At 33.3% G+C, this 23,025-nt stretch overlaps 1 protein-coding gene across 1 annotated transcript; it reads left to right on the plus strand.

Moving 5' to 3' along the window:
• Nucleotides 1-4,675: 4,675 nt before the first annotated feature.
• Nucleotides 4,676-22,651, plus strand: LOC148173256 (tachykinin-like peptides receptor 86C). Its single transcript, XM_088039425.1, has 10 exons — nucleotides 4,676-5,040; nucleotides 7,351-7,540; nucleotides 7,588-7,699; nucleotides 10,791-10,892; nucleotides 14,143-14,277; nucleotides 14,433-14,510; nucleotides 18,529-18,679; nucleotides 21,134-21,330; nucleotides 21,462-21,583; nucleotides 21,671-22,651. Exons 1-10 carry the CDS (start codon nucleotides 5,002-5,004, stop codon nucleotides 21,859-21,861), a joined length of 1,317 nt encoding a protein of 438 aa, XP_087895551.1. The 5' UTR covers nucleotides 4,676-5,001; the 3' UTR covers nucleotides 21,862-22,651.
• The last annotated feature ends 374 nt before the right edge of the window (nucleotides 22,652-23,025 follow it).

Raw genomic sequence — 23,025 nt, forward strand, 5'->3', positions numbered from 1 at the left:
TGCGGTAGATTTATTTCAAAAATTTATCTAGCGGAGCAGCTTTGTGTCTTCTGAGAAATTGATTTCGCTCAAGAGGATCCAGTGAAGTTTGAGATTGCCCTCAATAATTTATCATTCGCTTGATTACACTACAGTAGTAAAATAAATTAATTTCGTTTTTTTACGACCGTAATTTGAAGCCTTCTAATTTCATTTACAAGCACAATGAGAATTTCGTTCATTTAAGACAAGAAATTACCTCGAGTTAATTCCTTTATCGAGCTGTTAATTGCGTGGAAGTTGGTTGATTTTACAAAAAAACTGAAATACACAAAACCAATCTTTTAGGCGATTGAAACCATGTACAGATTCCGCATATACTATTCCTTCAATATTCGAGTTCATTACATTACAATGTCGTGGAAAATCTGAACCGTGGAAAGCTAACAAAAATGCGCACTTTCTAAGAAACTCCAATCAAAATGTGAAAACTAAAAATTGTATTGGTCTATTTTGCTATTCAATGAGCTTCAATTTTGCAAATGTTTACACAAAAAATAGTTCAATGAGCTATTTTTCTTTCAAACCTTTCCCAAATTAACACTGCGTTGGAGCCATATGACTAATTATTACAGAACACAATAATCAGATTATTGAACTTCGATTTATCAACAAACAGACACACATCGATTAATCAATTTCGCTTTAACAAAAGAGTAGATTTAATTAGAGAGAGCAACAAGTCGCCTTTTAAAGCATTTTAACGTAAAATTACTGCTTCAACTTTCCTTTTATTGTGCCAATTTAAAAATGGTGGATGCGCCGAACTGCTTTAATATCCGATTCAATAAATAAACTTGAATTATAGGAGGCGCAAATAAATTCCGGTCATAAAATACATACAACTTTATCCGTAAATTCATTACCGGCACAAACACAAGAAAATGATTCCTCTTCATTTGGATGTTTACGTAAATAAACAAATTGGTTTCACAAAGTGTGGGTGTGATCTACTTTGTTTATTTCCATCAATTCATATTTATTTAAGGGTTGATCTCGTTTTCCCTTCAATAAATAATAAATTGGCTTAGTTGTCCTTTTAATAATTTAATTCGAATGCGAAATCTTAAATGTTTAAACCAAAGAAAATTCTAATGGAATTGGCGATGTAACTGAAGATCGAGAACTTGAAATTGTTAATCAATCCAAATGACCATCTTTGTAACCTTTTATGGGCGGCAAGTTCCACAAAATCATAAAAATTGAAGCACAGCTCGAGTTTGCCATTCCGTTAAATCTTACAAGAGTGGCAACTGCTTTAAATAGCCGAAGAACGTGACGACTTCGATTTTGTAATTAAAAAATACTCTCACTACATTTAAAGGTAATAAATTTCTCTCTACTTTCGCTAACAAAAGAGTTAATTTAGGGATTTATTTAAGGGATACCTTATCAAGAGTTATAACCGTCGTTTCATGTTTTTAAGTGTGGGCAGCAGCTTTGGTTGTTTCAATTGACATCAGCAAACCTTTTCAACAAGATTAATAGTCGTGTAACTCGAGATTTCGTCACTAAACTCATTTCAAACTATCCAAGCCCAGACGATTAGCTCCTCATTGTGAGAACGATAAGACAAGATGCAAATATCAGACAATGATAATAGGATGAGGGATTACATAAGGGAGCGCCGACGGAGACACTCCGAATCTTTTATGGATAGCTTTCGATTTTCTGCTACATATTTTTTGAAGTTCACTTCTCCATTTATCACCATTTACGGAATTTAGGGAGAAATAAAATATAAAAAAGTGAGTCCTTGAGCACTGGATAGTGGTAAGAATTTGGATGCATCAAAATAAAGTCGATATTTCATTTTTAGGCCACCATTTATAACAATAATCTGGCGTAATATGCTTCCAAACTACGATAAAACAGCGCATAAATATTCTTTATAAGCGACGAGAATTGGGGCTCGGTCTTGAGTTAACAATAAATACGAAATTACTTTGGCCCACATTAAAACTCTAAAAGGTAAGAAGCTACAAAACAGAACCCTCACGAGAGTTAATGCAATTTTAAAATGGTGGATGCGTCGGGAACAATTTTTTTTCAGTCTGCATTTTATCTCAGAAAAAAACTACATTAATCCCCTATAGATAAATTGAAAGAGTATTCATGTTTTTAAGCCTGCGAGGCGTCATTGAAATAATTTTTGAAAGAAATGATTCACTGATAATTGTATTGAAAAAAACCGCGATAATCTCTTGAAGACCTACAGAAATAGAACGTTGGTAATTCCATTACAAAGCTAGAAATCGATAAATTCCGGATAACCATCATGCAGGATTACTCTAAATAAAACCTCCATATTCAGAGATGTTGAGGATTCTAGCTTAATTATAGTAGAACTGTTTGAATCGGAACGGATTTAAAAAACTCATTTGCGAGAAATATAAAAAAAGCTGGTTTAGAAAGATTCGATTTGTTTTTTTAGACCGGAGTAAGCGTCTGTTAATTCAAAAGAACCACACGTAGGTGTATAAATAACAAAGAAAGCTCGCCGCAAAATGGGTAGAATCAATATCTTACCAAATTGACCAGTTAAATGTGATAGAAGTAAGAACTTTAGGGACAATAAAAATGAATTCAAGAGAAACGCGATTGAGGTGCTTATAACCCGAAAGATTATTGGATAAAAACTGCAGAACTTTACGGGGAATTTGGAAAGATTATCATTGTTCCTCGCTCAATTTTTCAGAAGAATTGAAATCTGTTCTTAGTGTCAAAGCTAATTATTTACATTATCAGGTTGCTCGGAAAGATAACTGAATTTTTAAAAATAACTGGATTATAATAATATCCTTACCACTCCCACAAAGTATCAACAAACTAAAACTCACCGAAAAATCAATAAATGCATGAATGCCATTTTATTTCGCTACGTAAAATCCAACGGCGACATTCAAACAAGAAAACTTGTAGCCATTCGCATATTGACGCTTTGAGTCATATTGAGTCGCTTTGATTTTTATTTAATTTTATCCGAAAGTCCTTAATTATTTTCAAACTTAGTTTTATATTTATAGTGCTCGAAACACAAAATAGAATCGACACCACTTTAAGGAATTTTCAGCAGTCACTTGAACGCCCTTTTTATAAAAGCAACGAACCTGAATTTGTCATGTGTCGTCCTGGAATGTTTTAAGTCGATCGAAATCGAATAAAAACGTTGATACTGTCTTCCTTAAAATAAAATATTCTTGTTGTTGGAAGTTAGCATTTTTATTTGCGAGCGTTATTGCGTTTTTACTATTTATTTACAAGAAAGATCGTTATTAAAATTACAAAGACAAAGAAGTTATTATAGCAACACGCGTTAGTTTATTGATCTCGAGGTTCCATGCAGTCGATGGCACCTTTTTCATCTAACATGAATTAATAAATATTGCAGCGGTTTTTTCCAGAAAATGACATCAACTCATGGAGTTGGAAATAATCTATTAACGCATTCAAAACGAATTCGGAAATAGCTCTGTTGCAACAGCAAATTAGGAAATGCTAACTTTAAACCAATTTAAAACCGAAGCACTTATTTTAAATCTGACAGTAAAACTAAATTAAAAAATTGAGAATAAAATTCCTTCTTATTGCAACTGTAATCCCAAAGTTGATATTAAAATCTCCCAAAATTCTGCCCTGCTTTTCAATGATAAATTACACAATGTTCACCGGAATTTGTAAAACAATAATTTTCAACAATCTAAACCTCTCGACATCAATTATTAGCACTGCTAGAGTAGTCCACTTGAACAAACGCTCATTGCATTCATACTGGTTTAATTACCTAGCAACCCACAGAACGAAGTTTTTCAGATAAATTATTCTCATTACTAAAAAATGATCTAATCAGAATTTGAAAAGCCAAGGACACAGAACGAATAAACTGACCCTTATCTGTCTAAATTTAAGATGCTTTCAGTGAATAATTCAATTGTAGAAGAACGTGGCTGACCTCTTCATCCATAATAACTACATTGTGAGGAAGTCTGAAAATTCTTTTGTGTCTACGTTTTGACCCAGTGGCTTCAAACACGACAGACTTACGACTGCTCAAATCTAATTCAGAGTAAATCTAATCCGAGCTCTAAGTTGGAAGAGTTGTCAATTAATCGCAAGTTACTTAATTCATTACCATAAGCGCATCGGAAAGCCGGTCACGTAAAACTTAAGTTACTGAACGCGTTCTTCACCATTTAACGTTCTTGTTACCTTAAATTAAATCGCTCTTTACTTATTTATTTCTATTGCGGCAAACAATAGTACAAACTGACATGACATGTCCATTTTTCTCTTTGCTTTACTTTGAAGCAGACGTGCGAAAAAATTCCACCTTTGTGGGGAATGAGATTACAGAGCAGCCGCTTTTTGTGCTGATCGTGCACAGTGATATTTTTCCTCGAAAAGAAGGTGGTTAAGATAACGTCAACATCCTCAACATGTTATTTGAGAAGCAGCACGAGCTCATTATTTTTAAAAAAAAATTTAGGTACTTCCGTATATTAAAAAACGTTATTTATTTTCGTTCTCAATGTGGAAAAGTGTAATTTATCGCGTCCCCGAAAATATCAAAGGACTAAACAGGATGTAGCCACACATGCGCGAAGTCTCGAAGTCCTGTAAATTTCGCGCCAGTTGCTGTAATTTGGCCAAAGGATAAGGTCATAAAAGTACAAGCAGTATCCGAAATCAAAAGTTACGACAACGTTTGAGCGAAATACGCGAAACAACTGTTGCGTTGGTTTTTCCGATACGGAATCGATAGATTCAATGCATTTGCATCCGTGCAAATGTTTACACAACAGGTACCGGTTAATAAATAAACTATAATTACAGTGATAAACTTTCCGTGTTCGTTGTGCCACAAATTTTCGTGTAATGTCAATGTAAACTAAATTAGATAACAATGTAAAGTGAACTCAACCAGTTATATTAATAAAGTCCGTTTAAAGTTTTAATGCGAGAATGAGTGAATTGTTTAGCACCACTGAAAGTCTCAGAGAGGTGAGTTTCTCGTTGAAATAAACACTTGTACAGTTGCTCAGGTCACGGTTTGGGAAAAAGGTCCACTGTTCACGGAAGATTTTCTTTTCATGTCATTTTAGAGGTCTCTTATACGAAATAAATGTGTGTAACTTCAAAGGAAATACTGCCTGGGTTTAGATTCTTAAAAAATTGACATTATGGTAGTTTGCAAGTTTATATTAAAAGTGGCAGCCTGATTTAATGGAGGAAGCGTGTTTCTTACGAGGAACTAGATTAAATTTTGCCATTGTGATTTTTGATCAAAGTTTAATTTAGTGCTTTGTTGAATTATATGAAAGCGGTAAAAAAAAATAGATGTACATATTTTCTGTTTTATTTTCAAGTTTATTGATTTAATTATGTTTCTTGTACGCAGTTATTTCGTTAAATAATTCAACTTGCATTCAAGTATATGTATATTCATGCTCTGAATTCCTTCAATTATTCAGATTTTCTAGACGTTGCAAATTCTGCAGGTTTCTTTTTACTGAGATGCCTCTCGAGATATTCTTTATATCTATTAATTTATTACGCAAATTTGCTGGATTTTCCAGATTCTTTATATTTAAATCCTGAAATATCCATCCATTATAATTTTGATTTAAGACATTTCTGGACCAAAATTGTCTAGTAGGTATGGAAAAAAAAAGAGAAAGTTATTTGAACAATAATAGTCAAAAATCTGAGGTTAAATGTTAAAAACTTAAATTATAAAATATATAATTACAATTTTGATATCAAACGATGGAAAGAAATTGACATTTAGAAAGTAATTAAAACACGCAGTTAAAAAAAGAGAAATTGTCTTTAATAATAAAAGTTAATAAGGAAAATTAATATTCCCCTTTTTATTAAAGAAAAGTAAGTTCGTGGAGTTTCTAGATTCATTGCGATGTAAATAAAAACATTTTATAACCTCATGAAGCCAACTTTTTCGATTTATAAAAGTCTCTTCATCATTCAGTGATAAGTCTAATTGGCTCACCAGTTGAAATTTTAAAAGAGTTTTACTTTGTAGTTGTTAAATCTAAAGACGCACCTCATAGATATGAAAGCCCATAAAAATTTTACGACGATAAAACTATGAACATCAAACTGAATCGATAAAAGTTGTGCTGAACACAATATTCCAACTTAATTGCGAGTGATATTTTAATTCAGTTATGACCGAAATCGTGCCAAAAATTCCGATATTTGATGATAACTCTCATAAAGACTTATTTTACTCTGGGAGAATTGAAATAAAAATTCAGTACTAATGCATTTTCTCGAAGGTTTTAATAGATGTTTTATCAAGAGATTACGCTTTAAGCTCCGTTTCACATCTTTCCTGCAACAAAGCTCTAACCATTATAATTTGCGGGTGGTATCAAGTTGTTGAGCAAAATGATAATTCTGCGGACAAATAATGAGTTTCCAAGAGATTTGAATCGGCTTTCTCCACTAGCAACATAGGTTTATTACTAGTCAAAAGATCAACTAAATTTGAAGTTTGTATTTTATTTATACAACAAAAAAGGGTCACAAAGAAGTTAGTAACGCCTGCTGCATACGTGCTGATCAAAACGAAATGATTTTCCGGAAGTTACTCTAAGATAGATGGTTTTTTGTAATGTAAAAGACGTGACACACTTACAAAGTGTGTTTCCTTTGGTGTGTGTTTTCGAACACCTGTGACACGTAGTGGATGGAAATTGTAACTTATTCTTAGCGTTATTATACTTGACAAAAAAACAGTTTTTCTGTTTCAGTTGTGCACTTTTTTTCTGACTTGATTAAAGTTTCACTGTTTATACGCACATCGCAACACAAATAAACTACAAAGCAATTTGAGCAAATATGACAATGTACAAATTATTCACTTTGAATAACCTTAAAGCTTAATAGAACTGTATTCTTGGAATTCAATTTCGCGTGTGTCTTCCATATATCACCAATTATGTGTAATCAAAGTCTAGTTTAACTGCAATAATAAATTTTCACCAGATTGTTAATAAATCTCCCATTATAGCTCTTTAGAACTGAAATATTTTATCACGCGATTTTAAGTAATCACTTCAAATCCCATTCATTTATTTTAATCTTCCCACTCATAAATTAGAGAGATTTCCATCAGGCGGTTGGCGACAACAAGAAAAACACTCATTTTTAAATAGTCAGCGTCTCTTAATAATCTCAGATTAATCAATTACGCGTCCTTGAAGAATAATCCGTTTTTATTTAATTGGAATTCTAATTAGAGAAATCCCTCAGAGCTTCAGAGATTAAAAGCAGCTCCCTTGTTTTTAGGAGGCTCCTAATGGAACGTTTCAAGGATTCGATTATGGTCTCATCGTCCCAATCACGAATAAAACTCCGGCTCCGGACACCAGCGAGAATTTCATGCCCATATGGGTGAAAGTGTTATGGACAATAATTTTTCTAGTAATGATCTTAGTAGCGACAGGAGGAAATTGTATCGTAATATGGATTGTTACTGGTGAGTTAAACCTAAGAAGCGACAAAGTTATTTTTCATGCTTCCCAGCGCACCGGAGAATGAGAACAGTTACGAACTACTTCCTCGTCAATTTAAGCTTGGCAGATTTACTTATGACGACTTTTAACTGCATTTTGAATTTCTCTTACATGATACAGAGGTACGTATATTGTCTTCTCTAAAGATACAAAAATTAATGTATGTAGATAACGACTGACTGAAGCGACAAAATTGACGCCCCATTAAAGTTTATTAGCGTCTTCTGGGGGTCGAATTCGCTCGTTTACATGATTGATGAGTCATGACTGTTAATTTGTGCTTGTTTCGTTTTCAGAGAGCGAAATAACAATTTATTTACGCTTGTAACGGTAAAAAAATTCTCATAGCGATGATCTATATTGTATAGGAGAAATTGAATTGTTTCGTAAATATTTGACATTCAGTAATATAAGAGTTGGAACGGAACAGCTTTATCACTAATGCAATTTAATACCACATTAATCACACTTCACAGATTAGGAAGCTTTTATGAATAGGTATGTAATTCCGCAGGTGATTCGTGTAGCTGCAATTATGACATCAAACTGTTGATATTAGTAATATCCAAAAAGGAGAAATTATATTTGATTTAAATTGTAGTTTGATTGAACTTTGAGCTATTGTGAACTCAAACGCGATTCAGTGTTCGTTTTTTGAAAGAGATCGAAAGCACAAATTTATTAATCAGCACTCCAGGGTTTCTAAAACTATTCATAAAATTTAATTAAGCTTGTCTAGGAAGAAAACGTTTTAAACGATTTGAATGAGAGCCCCAAGAAAATTGTGGCCAAGAATGTCATAACTCCGACAAACTTTTGCCACAGAGAATCCATAAATATGTGAAGTATTTTTTCAGAGCTCTAATAGAAACTGTGTATGACAGCTGCTGAAACTAACCATTCGTATAATTGCTATCATAAACCCGTTTTTGTGACATTTGCAATAACTAAATCCGTAACACCGTTTTGGCTCGTTTATTTCAGAAATGCAAACCTACACCATCTGGAACAAATTCAATAAAGATATCTTCCGCTTCCACTAGCATTGTAGACAGTAAATAATTATTTCGACATGTTTACTTAGCGCAATGAAATAATTTAGAAAAACTAACTGGCATTGCTAAAGGAAACTAAATTTGTTGTAATCTAGGAGCAAACAATAACAGTTCGGTTACACAACAGTTTTAGCCTTTAGGTGTTCGAAATTCGCGTTCAAAATTTACTTTGCAATAAACTTTCGCTGCGACGGCGCATTTTCTGCACTGTTTGGCACAATATCGGTCCTCAGGGTGATAAAAAGCAAAAACTGAAACAGAATCTGCTCCTAATAAATCGAGTCGAGATTGGAAAACAAGTAATACGAATATAGATTTGAATTTTTCAGTCACGAATTTTCCAGTCGGTACAACTCTACGTAATTAACTTCAAGTTAGAAGAAGAGTTTTAACGCAGCACAATTCACAATGTACCGTTTTTTCTAAGTAAATTCTTACGACTTATGTGGGATAAACTTTATGTTAAAGGTCAACAATTATTGATAAAAGATGAAAGGACTTTGCGGTAATTGTAATCGTAGGTAACGTTTGGTAAAGATGTGTTTCAACGTCACCGACTGTAATTAAACTCGAATTTCAATTGAACATGGACAAGCAAGATTCACTCAAAGCTTATAGAATGAGCAGTCCAACTGCCAACATTCGATAAACTTGAGATCACAATAAATAAAAAGCGAGCGATATATGCTCTAAGCGATTTACAAAGTTGCAATAATCTGGATTAAAAATAACAAAAATCTTCAAAATACCAAGAAAATAATATACAGAGTTCTCAGAATAATCGTTCTTCCTTTAAATGGAAAATTCAACATTCAATTATATTTATTTATAGTACTCAAGTTACAAGCAGTAAACAAAAAGATCGCTCACTACACATCGAATTTTATTGATACTTCTTCAATCCCTAAAAAATAAAAATCCAAGATGGAATCCGCCATTTATTCAAACTTTATGACAACGCCCCAGTTGCAAATAACCCTTGAATAAAACTGCAGAATTCTGAACTTCAGGGAATGACACTGATAACAAAGAACTGACCTAATAGAGTCGTTGTGAGTGGCAGAATCTGCCAAAAAGTTAGTGAAATCCAGATCCAATTGAGCGTGACCCCAAACCACCATAATTAAACTTTTCTTTTTCCGAAAATACATATAAATTGAAAAATTAAGCAAATATCCCAATTATTGCCGGAAAGATAAACAAACGAGCAAAATGTAAAGGATGCTCTTTGTTTTGTTCTGATAGCGACTCCTCGTTGCGTCTCAGGTGAAATATATCTAATTATAAACCTCCAATTTAGTTTACTTTAGAAGACAATTAGGAAATAAACAGACATTTGGAAATTAATACTGCGATATGCTTTCGGGAACTAATTAACAAGCACAATTCTTGACTTCCAAAGACTTTCCTACTTTAAAAAGATTTATTTTAAAAAGAAGTCGTAAACAGAGCTGAGATGTCACCCCATTTGTGACAAACTATTAATATAAATTTCCAGAATTCTACCCGATTTTGTCGCCGGTCTGTATTAAGATAAACTTGAAGAAAAATTACTTTCAGTCGGTGCGAGGTGAAATATCATTTGAAATAACCATTTCCATCGATCCTTGTATATCCTGTCTGTGGATTTGTCATGAAATGTTTGTGAAGTTCGATAGGACGATAAATTACACCCCATCTGTTCTATTTTCTTGTTTTGTTTTAGAACAAACACACTATTAAAGCAATTTTAGCTTGCTGTGACTGCGTTTGAGTAGAATATGCTTTGTGTGGTCTGCGAGAAAATTGCTTTGAAAGGGAAATTTTAATTTGCTGAGTGTCACTAATTGCTTCTATTTGTCGAGCTTCCTGTTGAGAATAAATTTCAAAAATTGAAGACATCAAAGTTTAGTTAATTCATTCGTTAATTTCCCTTTCAGCAATTAAATGTAACGTCTGACACTACAGATTTGTAAATTAGAATTTGCACTCTAAATCAAGAGTAAAGTTGTTATAATTACATCATTTCTCACAGTTGCCTGGGTATGTATTAACTCTTGAATCACAATTTTCGAAGAGCATTTCCGCATTAAGCTAAGAGGATACAAATTCTAATTTCCAACCTCTTAATTTTACGATACGTTAGCTGTAATTACATAAGTTTAATGCCATTTTTCAGGGATTGGCCCTTTGGAAATATGTATTGCATTATAAGCAACTTCATTGCAAACGCTACTGTTGCAGCGAGCGTTTTCACTTTAACTGGAATCTCCTGTGACAGGTTTGTATTATTCTATAAAATTGCATTCACTTCACAAAAGTAATATCAATCAATTTTTACATATTGATTTCGAGGCGGAAAACGTGGCGAAAACTTCCAGATGCAATAAAAAATCCCGTTTTTGTCTAAATCAGCTCGTGGTACAATCAACTTTTTCTTCTGTTACAAGACCAAGCTGCGACCAACGTTCTAATGTTCATTCTAAATGGATTCTTGTCTTTATTAGCCCCTACTATAATCCGCACGTTTCCAATAAGAGCACACATTACAAACACAACGTAAAATACGATTTTCGATTCTAAACTACCAACGTCTAACTTAATGAAAACCATTGCCGTAAAGAACTTGATCAGACGCACGTCACTCGCTCGAATTAAATGAAACTTCTCTGTTGAAGCAACAACAAATTGTGGAAAGGCAGAAACCTTTTAGTACAAAACGAATTGCATTTTAATCCAAAACGCATCAGAGCAAATGATCGAAGTTGAGTTATTATAAAAAGTTTCAGAGAGATTACCTTGAAAGCGGAATTTAGAGGTTTAAAAACGATAACACGAAAGATTATGATGTAAGTAAAGTTTGACGAATGTTTGTAAAAGGAACACCGGGAAACTAGTAGTTTAATTCTGGCCCGGCGCCTCCACCATCGTGCTCCAAAGTTGGGATTTAGTATTATTATCTTCAAAAACAAATTTTCTTTTTACAATCCCAATTAGCATTCACGCGAAATAAAAATGTCCTTAATTTGCCCGCCGTTAATTGCTACTTCTATACTGACATGCGATGCTAAATCGATTGGATCCATTTTTAATTAAACTCGAATTTCCGGTAGTGTTTTATCTACATACTAAACACAACAAAAAAAATGCTGACAAAATGCATGATCCATTCACTCAAAGAGCAATCACCAGTTAAAATCGGAATTTATCTTTGTAGGTTTTTAAACAAGTTCACTTTGTGGCAAATATGAAAACTCTTCGCATTTAGGCATAAACTAATCAGAATCTCATCACGTCTCGTAAAACCAATTCAATAAAGAAATAATGAAGTGAGGCATTGCACTGTAATTAGTCACTTCAATTCATAACGTGACGTTGTGCGAGACACATTTTCCTATAGTAAAGCTCTAGAGTAGCCTTCATGACATTGGAATATAGATATAGATAGAGACGGAGCTTCATTGACATTCATATGGTGACAACAAAGTTTGTGATATAGATTTTATTGGCAAGGACAGGAAATTATGAATTTATAATTAACATAAAAGTAGGCCGTTTTAGGAGATTGTACTCTAACTACAGAGAACAAGATCACTAATCTTAACTTGATAACAAGTTAATTAACGCCGATCTCTTCTCACTACACTAATATCTAACATAACTACATGCGTTTGTAATTAATTAATTAACAATAATTGGCGCTGTGGCGCGACTGACATTTCAAACTCCTGGACATATAATAACGACCTTCCTTTGTGCTGCCTCTCTTTTTATGATTACGGAGCCAATTACTTCCTCAAACTAAATTTAAATAAAAATAAACGAGTGTACAACTAAAACGTTTCCAACTCTAAGTGTAAAAGCAAACATTTCATTAGCGCATTTTCGCCTTCCCACGAAGCTGTCACAAGTAAATGTTACCTGTATATCATGACAATTCCATTTTAACTTTCTTTGCATAAAATAGTACTCAACCAACTCTGTGTGCAATAAAATACTGCCGGAAGTTACACAACTTTGCGAAGAGTCAATAAAAATTTTGTCTTTAATTAAAATGTTCGCATTCAAATGCTTTTTTGGGCAACAAACAAATGGAACTATTTCCGTCTTGCAAGAGCATATTGTTCAAGCTTCAAACTTATGACTCATTTTTCCGCTAAATTTATTTGTGACAGAACAAGATAGAGGGGTGCGATTTAATTTCCGTAGGAAATACGGACGAAAATCTTTTGTAAAGACCTCCATAAACAGCCAAGTAATTGTCTTTAAAGTCTTCAAGTTTATAGGTGGTTTCATTAGAAATTAACTTTCCAAAAAAGAACACAATTAATTCAGTGACCTGAAACAAACTTGGCTAATAAAGTTCCATCTTCTTAAGCTTTTCAACAGGTTTCTGTGAGAAACTCTTCGTTTTTTCTTTTTCCAAGATTGGAGCGAACGTATCAAACAATTTCAAAATTGCCCTCGATATGTTATATGAGCGCATTCAGCACTGGTCAGTTTCATAAGCTCTACACGTAGGTACATGCAACATACATTTGGAATTCGAGTGGCGTTTTATCTTCGTGGATGTGTTTTAGCAATTAAGTTTGCTGTTGAAGACAATTACCAGCGAAATGTCTTTGTGCAAAGAAGAACAGGTTGTGGGACCCAACATATGTAATTACAGGTGTAGTCTGTTATGTGTTGATCGAATATCCAACATCTTCGTATCCATCCAAAGTTATCACAAACTCGGCTAAATAAACATTAGAGACTTAATATCGCACGTGGCAAAAACTTCCATTTAGAGACAGTCGAGAATTCGTTATCAAAAAAACGTGACGACTTAAAAATCAATTCCAGAGAAGATTACGTAAAAGTTCTACAACTGAATTGTTCGCGTTCATCAATCATTTCATAAAATAAATATGAAATATAAAAATAGAAAAAGATATTTCTCGGAACAATTTAATTTGGCTGACCTGGCGCATCCACCATTTTTGCACGGCAATAAAAAGTTGGTTAATACAAATAAAAAAAATGCATTTAAAAGAGCAAATGCATCAATAAAATTATCTGTTTGAAACAAAGCTTTGAACTCCTACACAACAACGTTAAAAAATTACTGTAGGTGTGAATAATAACGAAACGTGAGAAGTATTTTAAGGACATCGTTAGCATTATCCTGTTGCATATTGTACACTCGCATGCAAATAAATTCACTGCACAACGGCACAAATCCGCGCTATTTTTATCGAAATTCTGTCAGAACTGTCTTATGACTTCGACCTAAAAGTGCGTTCAGCCGCACAGTTCCGCTGTCCAAAAAAAGAGGAATATTTTACTCCGGACAAAGAAACAGAGACGTCAAAGTCAGTTCTCATCTTCCTAATGTCAGTGAATCATCAAACGAAAGCGCATTACCGAAAGAAAAGAATTATAATGAGAAAATAAAAGGAGTAGTTTCTAATGCGATTTACCTAAGAAGATAAATTTCTATGATAATGAGATTGTCATATCAAATAGATTTTCAAAGTTGTTTTTTGCAGGTATCTGGCAATTGTGCATCCACTGCAGCCACGCATGTCAAAGAGATGTTCTCTTATTGCAATAACTTTTATTTGGTTGGCAAGCATGACAGTGGCTTTTCCGTGTTTACTCTACTCGACAACAATAACAAACAAGTAAGTAGGTTGAACACAAATGACCAAGTTGTTATTAATTACAGGCAAGGTTAGACCTAAAGCTCCAATTAGGAATCTACAATTTGGTCATGTTAACCTTTAACCAAGAGAAAGGTAAATTAGACATAGAATAAAGTGCTTTCCTTCCATTTCAGATACAAAGGAAAAGAGCGCATCGGTTGTATTCTAATCTGGCCGGACGGTAAAATAGTAGGATCTCATTTCGACTTTGCGTGAGTATATCTATTTATCTTTCCTATGTCTACAACGAGCACGTGCTTGCCCTTTCCCTAATTAAATTAAACATTGCTTCAAAGTTGGACAAAAGTTGCGATTATTTATACACAATTAACAGTATTACATTTCAAACCATAAAAAGATCACATGTTAAAGCTCATTTGAAAGCTTTGTGGCAGGAAAATACTAGGGAAGTAGAATTTCACTTTTTGGATGTTGTTTTAACAGGAAAAAGTGCTTTGTCTCTTGTGAATTATTCCGTAATCAATTGATCAAATAAACCACGGACTAAAGTGTCGAGATAATAATTGGAACCTCGACGCTAAAATTGATGTTTGAGGAGAGTGGCAGTGACAGCGTCATCTAAATAACGACCACTCTTCGCTGATGACAAAGCTAAGCCGAATTTTTGCTGTAGAATTAACAAGTGACAAAAAGTTATATTGATTCCAAAGTAGCAACGCGTTTTTCTAACAATAGATGTTTAAAAATACACTTTTCTTCATTGAAAATTATCCGTAAATAAAACACAGTAAGCAATAAACGCGTGAAAAAAACTTTTGTTAAAACTACGTATAAGTGTGCAATTATTTTTACCCACGAAGACATCGATCAACGGTAAATGCACTTAACTTTCTCATTTCAAGCCAGCAACCGCAATCCCCAATTTTTTCGTTTTTGGTTTCCAGTAGTCTAAAGGCGGGTTTCCACTTGCTTGGTCTAGCCCAGACCAGACCAGACATCCAAGATTTGAGAGACGTTTTTATAATTCTTCAGCCCCTTTCTGTGTTTAAAACATAAGATAAAACATTAAGATGCAATTGCGCCTCTGACTACGCAGAAAGGGGCTGAAGAATTATAAAAACGTCTCTCAAAATCTTGGATGTCTGGTCTGGTCTGGGCTAGACCAAGCAAGTGGAATCGCGCCTTAAGTGACATCAAAGATATCTTAGCGTCACAGACGGGTAACTTTCAACTCCTTACCAGAATTTTGCTGGAACATTGGTTTTGACTGCAAATGAAGCAGTTGATAGCATGTCAGTTCATAAATTTATTACTAAAAAGGCGCTGTCTTTTATACCATAAAATCCGAGGAATGTGCAACAGTTTGAGAAGCAAACATTTAATCAATACTTTCTGGATATCTCCCGGTTTTGGAATTTTTACTTCAGAAATATTTAGCCAAACAAGTGGGCTAAAGACATGGCAATCGGAAAAGCAGTTTGTTTGAGTTTCCCGTTGTCGGATATTGAGAAAAAAATTATTAATCGCGATAATTTTGCCGAATAATTCGAAGACCTAGGGAAGCTTACCCTATGGTGCAAAACCTAATTTGGTTGATATCTCGCTTATTTATGATGCAAAAATTCGACTCATTTATCGTAATATTTCAAGTAGAATCCAAAACTGGGGGACAGATTCACAGACGTTAAAAAATAACCGAATTAGAAGCGTTTAAAGTTGGTCATAGTGGATTCTGGATGCCGCCAGGTGACGCAAGACGCCTATTCTTGATAACAAATAAAAGTAAAGTCTTGATCTAATTACAAAAATCTTCCGTATTCTGCTGATACATAATGCAATTTCTCATAGACAATAAAAAAATAGAACAACTCGATACTTTTTATCATCGGAAATTTTCCAATAAAGAAATTCCGGAGAATCTGATAAGAATGCGAAGATTGTAAATGATTTTCTCCGAGAAGAGTGATTTGACTCATTTTTTAAACATCTTTACTGCCGTTCAGAATGCGCTTCGGATTTTCAGAGTAAACGTATTGCAGCAGGAATAGTATAAATTTATCATTTTAATGGCCCATACTACGATAGCTCATAGATTTATGTTTATTTCTACTGTACTACTACTACCGACCTTCATAAATTTATTACAAAAATATAGGACATTTATAGAGAGAAACTAAATAACTTTGTTATAAAAACAGAAGTTTCGTTCTTGATTTTCACGATTAAAATAGTAACTTTCAGCGATATCTGATTCCTCAAAGAAAACTTTACGTAACAACTCCGCAACGTGAGAGCTTTCGATGTTTAAAAAGAACGCCAAGTAAAGTTTAAAAAAAATTTACCCATCTTAACGCAAGTTTTTTTTAACTCATTGCATAACGCTAAATAGTTATTCAGTGACACATAAGAAAAAAGGACAAGTAGAAAAATCTTCCTCAAGTTTCATTCAAAGAAGTTTGTGGAGCGTCCTGTTTCATAATTTAAAATAATTCAGCATTAAGGCCGCCGCATAAATAAATTTTATTCTTTCATTGGAAAGTTTTCCCCCGAAATTTGCACCAGTCATTTCAATACCAAAGCGACTTTCCCGCAATCTATTATTATCATCCAAATCAGATCTTTCCTTTCGGCTTTCTCTTCCAACTAAGCTACTACCCCCGCACTTTTATCTCCAATATCTTGTTTACACATACTTTCCTCCCGTTCTCTTTGATCTCCGTTTCCGTAAACAAAACAAATAAATTTTGATAACCTCCAATAAAACGTTTTGAAAGCGCGAGAAAATCAAAATAATACAGCTCGTAACCGAGTTATTTGGCAAACTGGCTTGACATCGCACAATCCTTGTTGATTGCATCCAGCAAAACGAATTCCGCGTCGGCTCGAACTCCGATCCATCTTGTTAAACGCCTTTGCGCCCCAAAGATTTCCGCTTCTTTAATGATGTTCGAAGGCGTTAGCGTTTTTATCAATGGGGGTAGCCATTACGCAGTGTTGACACCTTTTCCACAAACTGACTAAATGTTATTGTGCTCTTTTATTTCCAATTTAGTCGCAGGGGTGAAAAATTAAGCGCAATTTAAAAGAGAAGCAGAGCATAATAAAAGAAATAATGAGACCTAAATTAAAACAATGGTACGATTTATTACTGCGGAGTTGCTTCTGGTTTTTTCATTTGGGAAAATAATAGAAAACATTGCATGTGAAGTTTCATTTTAGTAAAAATTTTCGATTTATTGTGCATAATTCAGGACACGTCTGCTCTCTTCACGAAAGCAACTGTAATAAGAGTTGTTGCCAATTCTTAGAAACGCCATTAAAATGTTTTCCAATACAGCTAATGCGTCCAGATAAAAGAGGAAAATGTAACCATTATAAACATGTGCTAAGTGCATTGCGAAATTTCCTGTAACAGCGTAGGAATTTTCTCGGGTGGTTTTTACTGTGGAAAATTTGCATGGAATAATAATTACTACTGCATGCTATGAAAAATTGCTTGTTAACAAAAACCTATATTGAAAATAAGTGTTCGTTAAAAGCCGAAAACCCGAGAAAATCTTTTAATATGCCCTTAGAAAAAAGCAATTTTCTCTAAAGTGGCGGATTTAGTTTTAATCTCCAAGAAAGTATTAAAGCAAGAAAACATCCTAATTCGCATAGCTGACAAGATTGAAATAAACGATTAGTACAAGTTAGGGAAAATAAGGTCAAAAGTCGAAATAAGGCAGATATAACTTACCCAACTTACAATCGTCGCTAAAGTGTTATAGAGCTAGATAATTACATCTGACGAAGAACAAATTACCAATTTCAGCACCGCAGTCTGGAGAAAGTTAGACAGATCTTATAAGTACAAAGCATATGAACATTCAAACTTAATTTCAAGCTCAATTAAAATGTTAACAGAAAAGGAAGTATTTATGCAAGGCGTTTAAAGCTATATACCCAGCGCATCCACCATTTCAAGAAAATTGGTCAAATTTTAAAATAATTTCGAGAAACGATTTCTCATTTGAAACTTAAGAGAATCTTGCACATTTATTTCAAACGGAAATAATTTGCAATGTCACTCCAATAATAAAAAACTAATCAATACCGCTTCTCCAACTTATTTGTTTTCGTAACACTAAATTGAGCAAAGTGAAAATATATTAAGGTTAGTCAGGGTCTTACGACCAAAAATGCAAAATTATTCTCCATTCTTGTTTGATTTCTTTTTATAGAACCTGATTCTTTTTAAGCTGCGAATCTAAAATGTTTTCTTTTCAGATACCAGATGATATTCTTAATAATAACATACGTCATTCCTGTTACTCTCATGTCATTCTCATACACAATCATGGGAAAGGAGCTTTGGGGATCGCGTTCAATAGGCGAAAAAACGCAAAGGCAGATGGACTCAATTCGCTCCAAACGGAAGGTAAGTGATAGAAGTATAATAAACGAAATATCAATCGAAAGTGGTGACAAGACGAAAAATTTTCCGCTGTGATCAAGTTGTTTACAATGTGCGTACTCTTCAGCACACATCATCGTCACCCAAATGCAAATCTCAAATAAATGTACATTTTCCCGAGACTCGAAATCAACATCTAACTCATATATTTTAAATTAAAGTTGCCTCGTTTGAATATCTGGGGAAAATACGCGTCTTCTGAATTCGAAAGTATATTTTCAAAAATCCAGTTAAAGAACAGAATTGGTAGCGATGAGCCCTCATGCAATCACGTAAAAAGAAGTGTTTTGGCTTTTTGTGTTTCAAATGAAACACAAACAAACAAACAATCGAGTCCTAATCCAATCTGTTTTCTATTGTCTCATTTCATTAAGTACGTTAAATTTGGTTCTCTTAATGTTAACTGATAACTAAAAAAAATTCGTTCGTTAAAAGAAATTGCGTTTTTAATTTAGTCCACTTTTGTGCTCTAATCACAGCCTCATTTATCGTTGCAATGAGCTCATTTTTAAGTAAGTAGATTTCTGCTTGTATCGCAATTAATGTTAAGCCTCAGAACCCACATATAACTACTCACCTTTGTATAAAAATGAACGGCATAATCTCGTTAATTCTTTTAATATTGAGTTATAAGATAAAACATGAGCAAATTCGTATAGGTAAATTTAGCTGGAAAGTGGCCAAAAACAAAACTTATCTCCTCTCATTAAATGAAATAAATTCCCTCTTCATTGTGTAAAAAAGACCAACACTTCTAAATTAAATCTGCAGAAATAAGTTCTCTTCACAAATATCAAACTTTTAAATCAGAATTTAATTTCGCCATGTTTAGCTGCAACTTTGGAAAAAGTTACTCAGAGTCTCTATGCTATGGTTTTAGTGCGAAAACTTCTTTATATTTTAAGAGCAAATGTTGTCTTCGTTCATTTTACATTAGAAAAATTACGTTGTAATACGAAAACATTTAACAAATTATTGTGACTAAAAAGTTTCTTACATCAATTTTGTTTTAGGTTTACAAAACATGACGTGAGTGCTATAAAATGTTAAAACCAAGAATAAAGTTTGAATAAATTATATTAAACCATTCATTATTTGTTACATTATCTCAATAACTCGTTGCATGGTAGAAAATTCCATTGTAATAAGTAAACATCTAATACGCCTTCAGGGTTATTTACTGTTAAAAACAACGTTTATGAAATTAAAATTGAAAAACTATTTTCACATTTTCCATTTCTCCGCCAAGCACTAGTTTTGAATTAATTTACCGGAAGATTCAATGAAAACCTGTCCCGGCGCCTCCACCAATTTAAACTTTTATAACACCTCTTGGCTGCTATTTTGCATCGCAGTTTATTTACCTGTAAATAATATTACATAATTCGACCAAAAATTAATTTACTTTGAACTTTATTCGAAAATACAAAAGCACTAATTTATTTAATGAGATCACCAATTAGTTGAACTAAAATTCTCGTTTTAATTCCCTCCCACGAACCAACTGGCGTTCTTATTATTATACATTTCTTCTTTCAAAGTTCGCGGATTACACCACGCACTTAGACTAATTAAATTAATCTGAAATATGCCAACAAATTAAGCAAAATTAAGAAAATCGATTAAAAAAGCGAAACATTCATGAATGTACTAAAAACAGCTGAAACTGTAGTAATTAGTAACAGTAGTAATTTTCTCTGAGCTATCTGAGAGGATGTCTCTGCAACTGAACCAGATTAAACTAGAATTATCAGATTATAACTTTGATTAAAATTCAATGAAATTTCCGTTACAAAAGTCAGTAGTTACTTACGTGGGTTTAATAAAACATTTCAACGAATCCATGACGATATTACAAATTATATTGAACCATATTTTCACAATGGTTCGTTTATAAATAAGAAGACATTCCTACACAAAACAGAGTTTTTGTAAGTGAACGATAACAACGGAAAACTTGGGAATACTTTAAAATATCAACTTGAAAAGTAAAGTGGTGGCATGTCATCAGAAACACTTGGCATTGCTCAAAAATATATTTCTGTCAAAACAAGGCGTCTTTTATCATGTACAGAGGAATTTTCCAAGCGAGAATTACTTTTAGATTTGTGATCCTGTAATGAATAAATGAGCCGAGACCTGCTGTTTAGTTGCAGATTTGACTCATCTTTCCCCCAATCCACTGAGACCCCAAATTTAATTAAATTAATCAATAATTCCTACTAATCCGGTTGACATCGTGACCAAGAAGATTTGCTTAAAGTTCATTACTTTTCCTACATTAAGTAATTAATAACTTCACCGCCGAAATATATCTTGACAGAATTTTGTTTAATTTCAAGTAATATTAACGATATGTTAATTATTCCAGTACGTCAGCAACACTCCCTGACAATCTAACATTAATGTTTCTTGCAGGTGGTGAAGATGTTTATCCTCATCGTTTTCATATTTGCTATATGTTGGCTTCCATACCATGGGTATTTCCTCTACGTGTATTACGATACCGCCATAATTTTCAGCAAATACACCCAACACGTTTATCTGGCGTTTTACTGGTTGGCGATGTCGAATGCTATGGTGAATCCGTTAATTTACTATTGGATGAACGCAAGGTAAACATGTTCTTCTCAAAGCTTTAAATGATCAAGCTAAATTAATTTAGTTTTAATTGGTAATAAAATTTAATATCGCTGCCGCTCGCACCATTAGAAGTTACTAATAAATTTTAATTGATTTTTTTAAGGTTCCGACAGTACTTCAAGACTGCCATTTGTGGGTGGAAAAAATGCATTTTCCAAAAAAACTGCCAAGGAGACGATTCTCCAACCAACACGGATCGACCTTCAAACTCGTTCATCAAATCGGGTAAGTGCAATCTTAATAGCTAGAAAATGAAACAGGAGTGCACCACTGTTCATGTGAATGTCTAATAAAATAAGACATTTTTTGTAGGTTTTCCAAGTTCCAGAAAATCTAGACGAGAACATAAATTGCAGGAAAATAGTCCTGTTAGAAGACTACACGAGTCACCTGCAATAACAAGACCGGAAAATTGCGAGGAAAAAACTGTGAAAACCACCAGAAGTTGGATTCGCAGTTCGCTTCAAAATGATAGTAAAAAGACGATTACTGTTAACTTATAGCCTATGAATATTTCTCCTTAAGATGCAACGAGTGTGATATTTCAGTTGAAACGTTTTTTAGATACATCATGTGAGACTGACTCGTATTCACAGCTTTAATACGAAAGACTTGTAGCTTGTTATTTGGTTCAAAGTCTAATTTAATAAATGGTAGAAGAAGCGTCGATGAAGAACATTTTTAATTATATACCTACAGAAATGAATTCTGTGATATCTGATAATAATAGTCGTAATAAATATTTTTATTCATTGTCACAATTATGAAAGGCCAACTCTCAAAAATCCATATCAAATTTTTATTGTGGAACTTATATTATATTACTGCATATTAAATTTTGATTTGCGTTCTTATTGGATATTCATTTTGTCAGAAAATCAAACCCCTCTATCCTAGAAATTTAATAATAAAACACCAATGCGAGCGAAACTCAATAAGTAAGCACATCGCTTGATATAAATCCAAACGTATAAATTTCAAATCTTTTTTTTTCTGAAAAATGCGTTTTTTTATTATTCTGATTGGAAATACATAAAGAGTTGACTACAGTTTCAGTTAATTGTGTTTTCCATTAGTATCCATATCAAAAGTGAAAAACATTTATATGTTCAATGTAAATATAAAAAAGGAAATCTTTATATCGGATCGAAGACCTGATATCAAGACGAACACAATGGAACGGTAGTCGTTTTTTTACCTCACCCTTCATTGTAGTTATCAATATCTGTTTGTCAATGTAATAAAAACAAGCAACAACAATTTGCAGTTTTTTAATAAATTGTTTTAATTCTCCTCATATGTGTATAATTTTTAATTTACGATAACAGTCGAAGTTGATATCTACATATTTTTATTTATCACAACATTTTTGAAGAAACCACTGGTTAAAAACAAAAAAAACTCAAAAAATCCAAATTTGGACAATTTGACACTGTAAAAATCCATAATTGATTACGACATTTATTTCTAAACTGGCGGGAACTCCAATAGACATTTTTTGTCACTTGCATATTAGCGTTTTTATTCCCAACTTGCGGCTTGGCCTGACATTGACATTGAAACTGACCGAACATAACACTTCAGTGGCGGACAGCGATTTCTGAAGTAAATTTTTAACATTTTTTTAATTTTTAAAATTTTAAATAAATAAATCAAGAATAAAAAAA

Source organism: Gnatocerus cornutus, chromosome 6, assembly GCF_029298725.1.
Source record: "Gnatocerus cornutus isolate USDA-ARS CGAHR chromosome 6, icGnaCorn1.1, whole genome shotgun sequence".
Lineage (NCBI taxonomy): Eukaryota > Metazoa > Arthropoda > Insecta > Coleoptera > Tenebrionidae > Gnatocerus > Gnatocerus cornutus.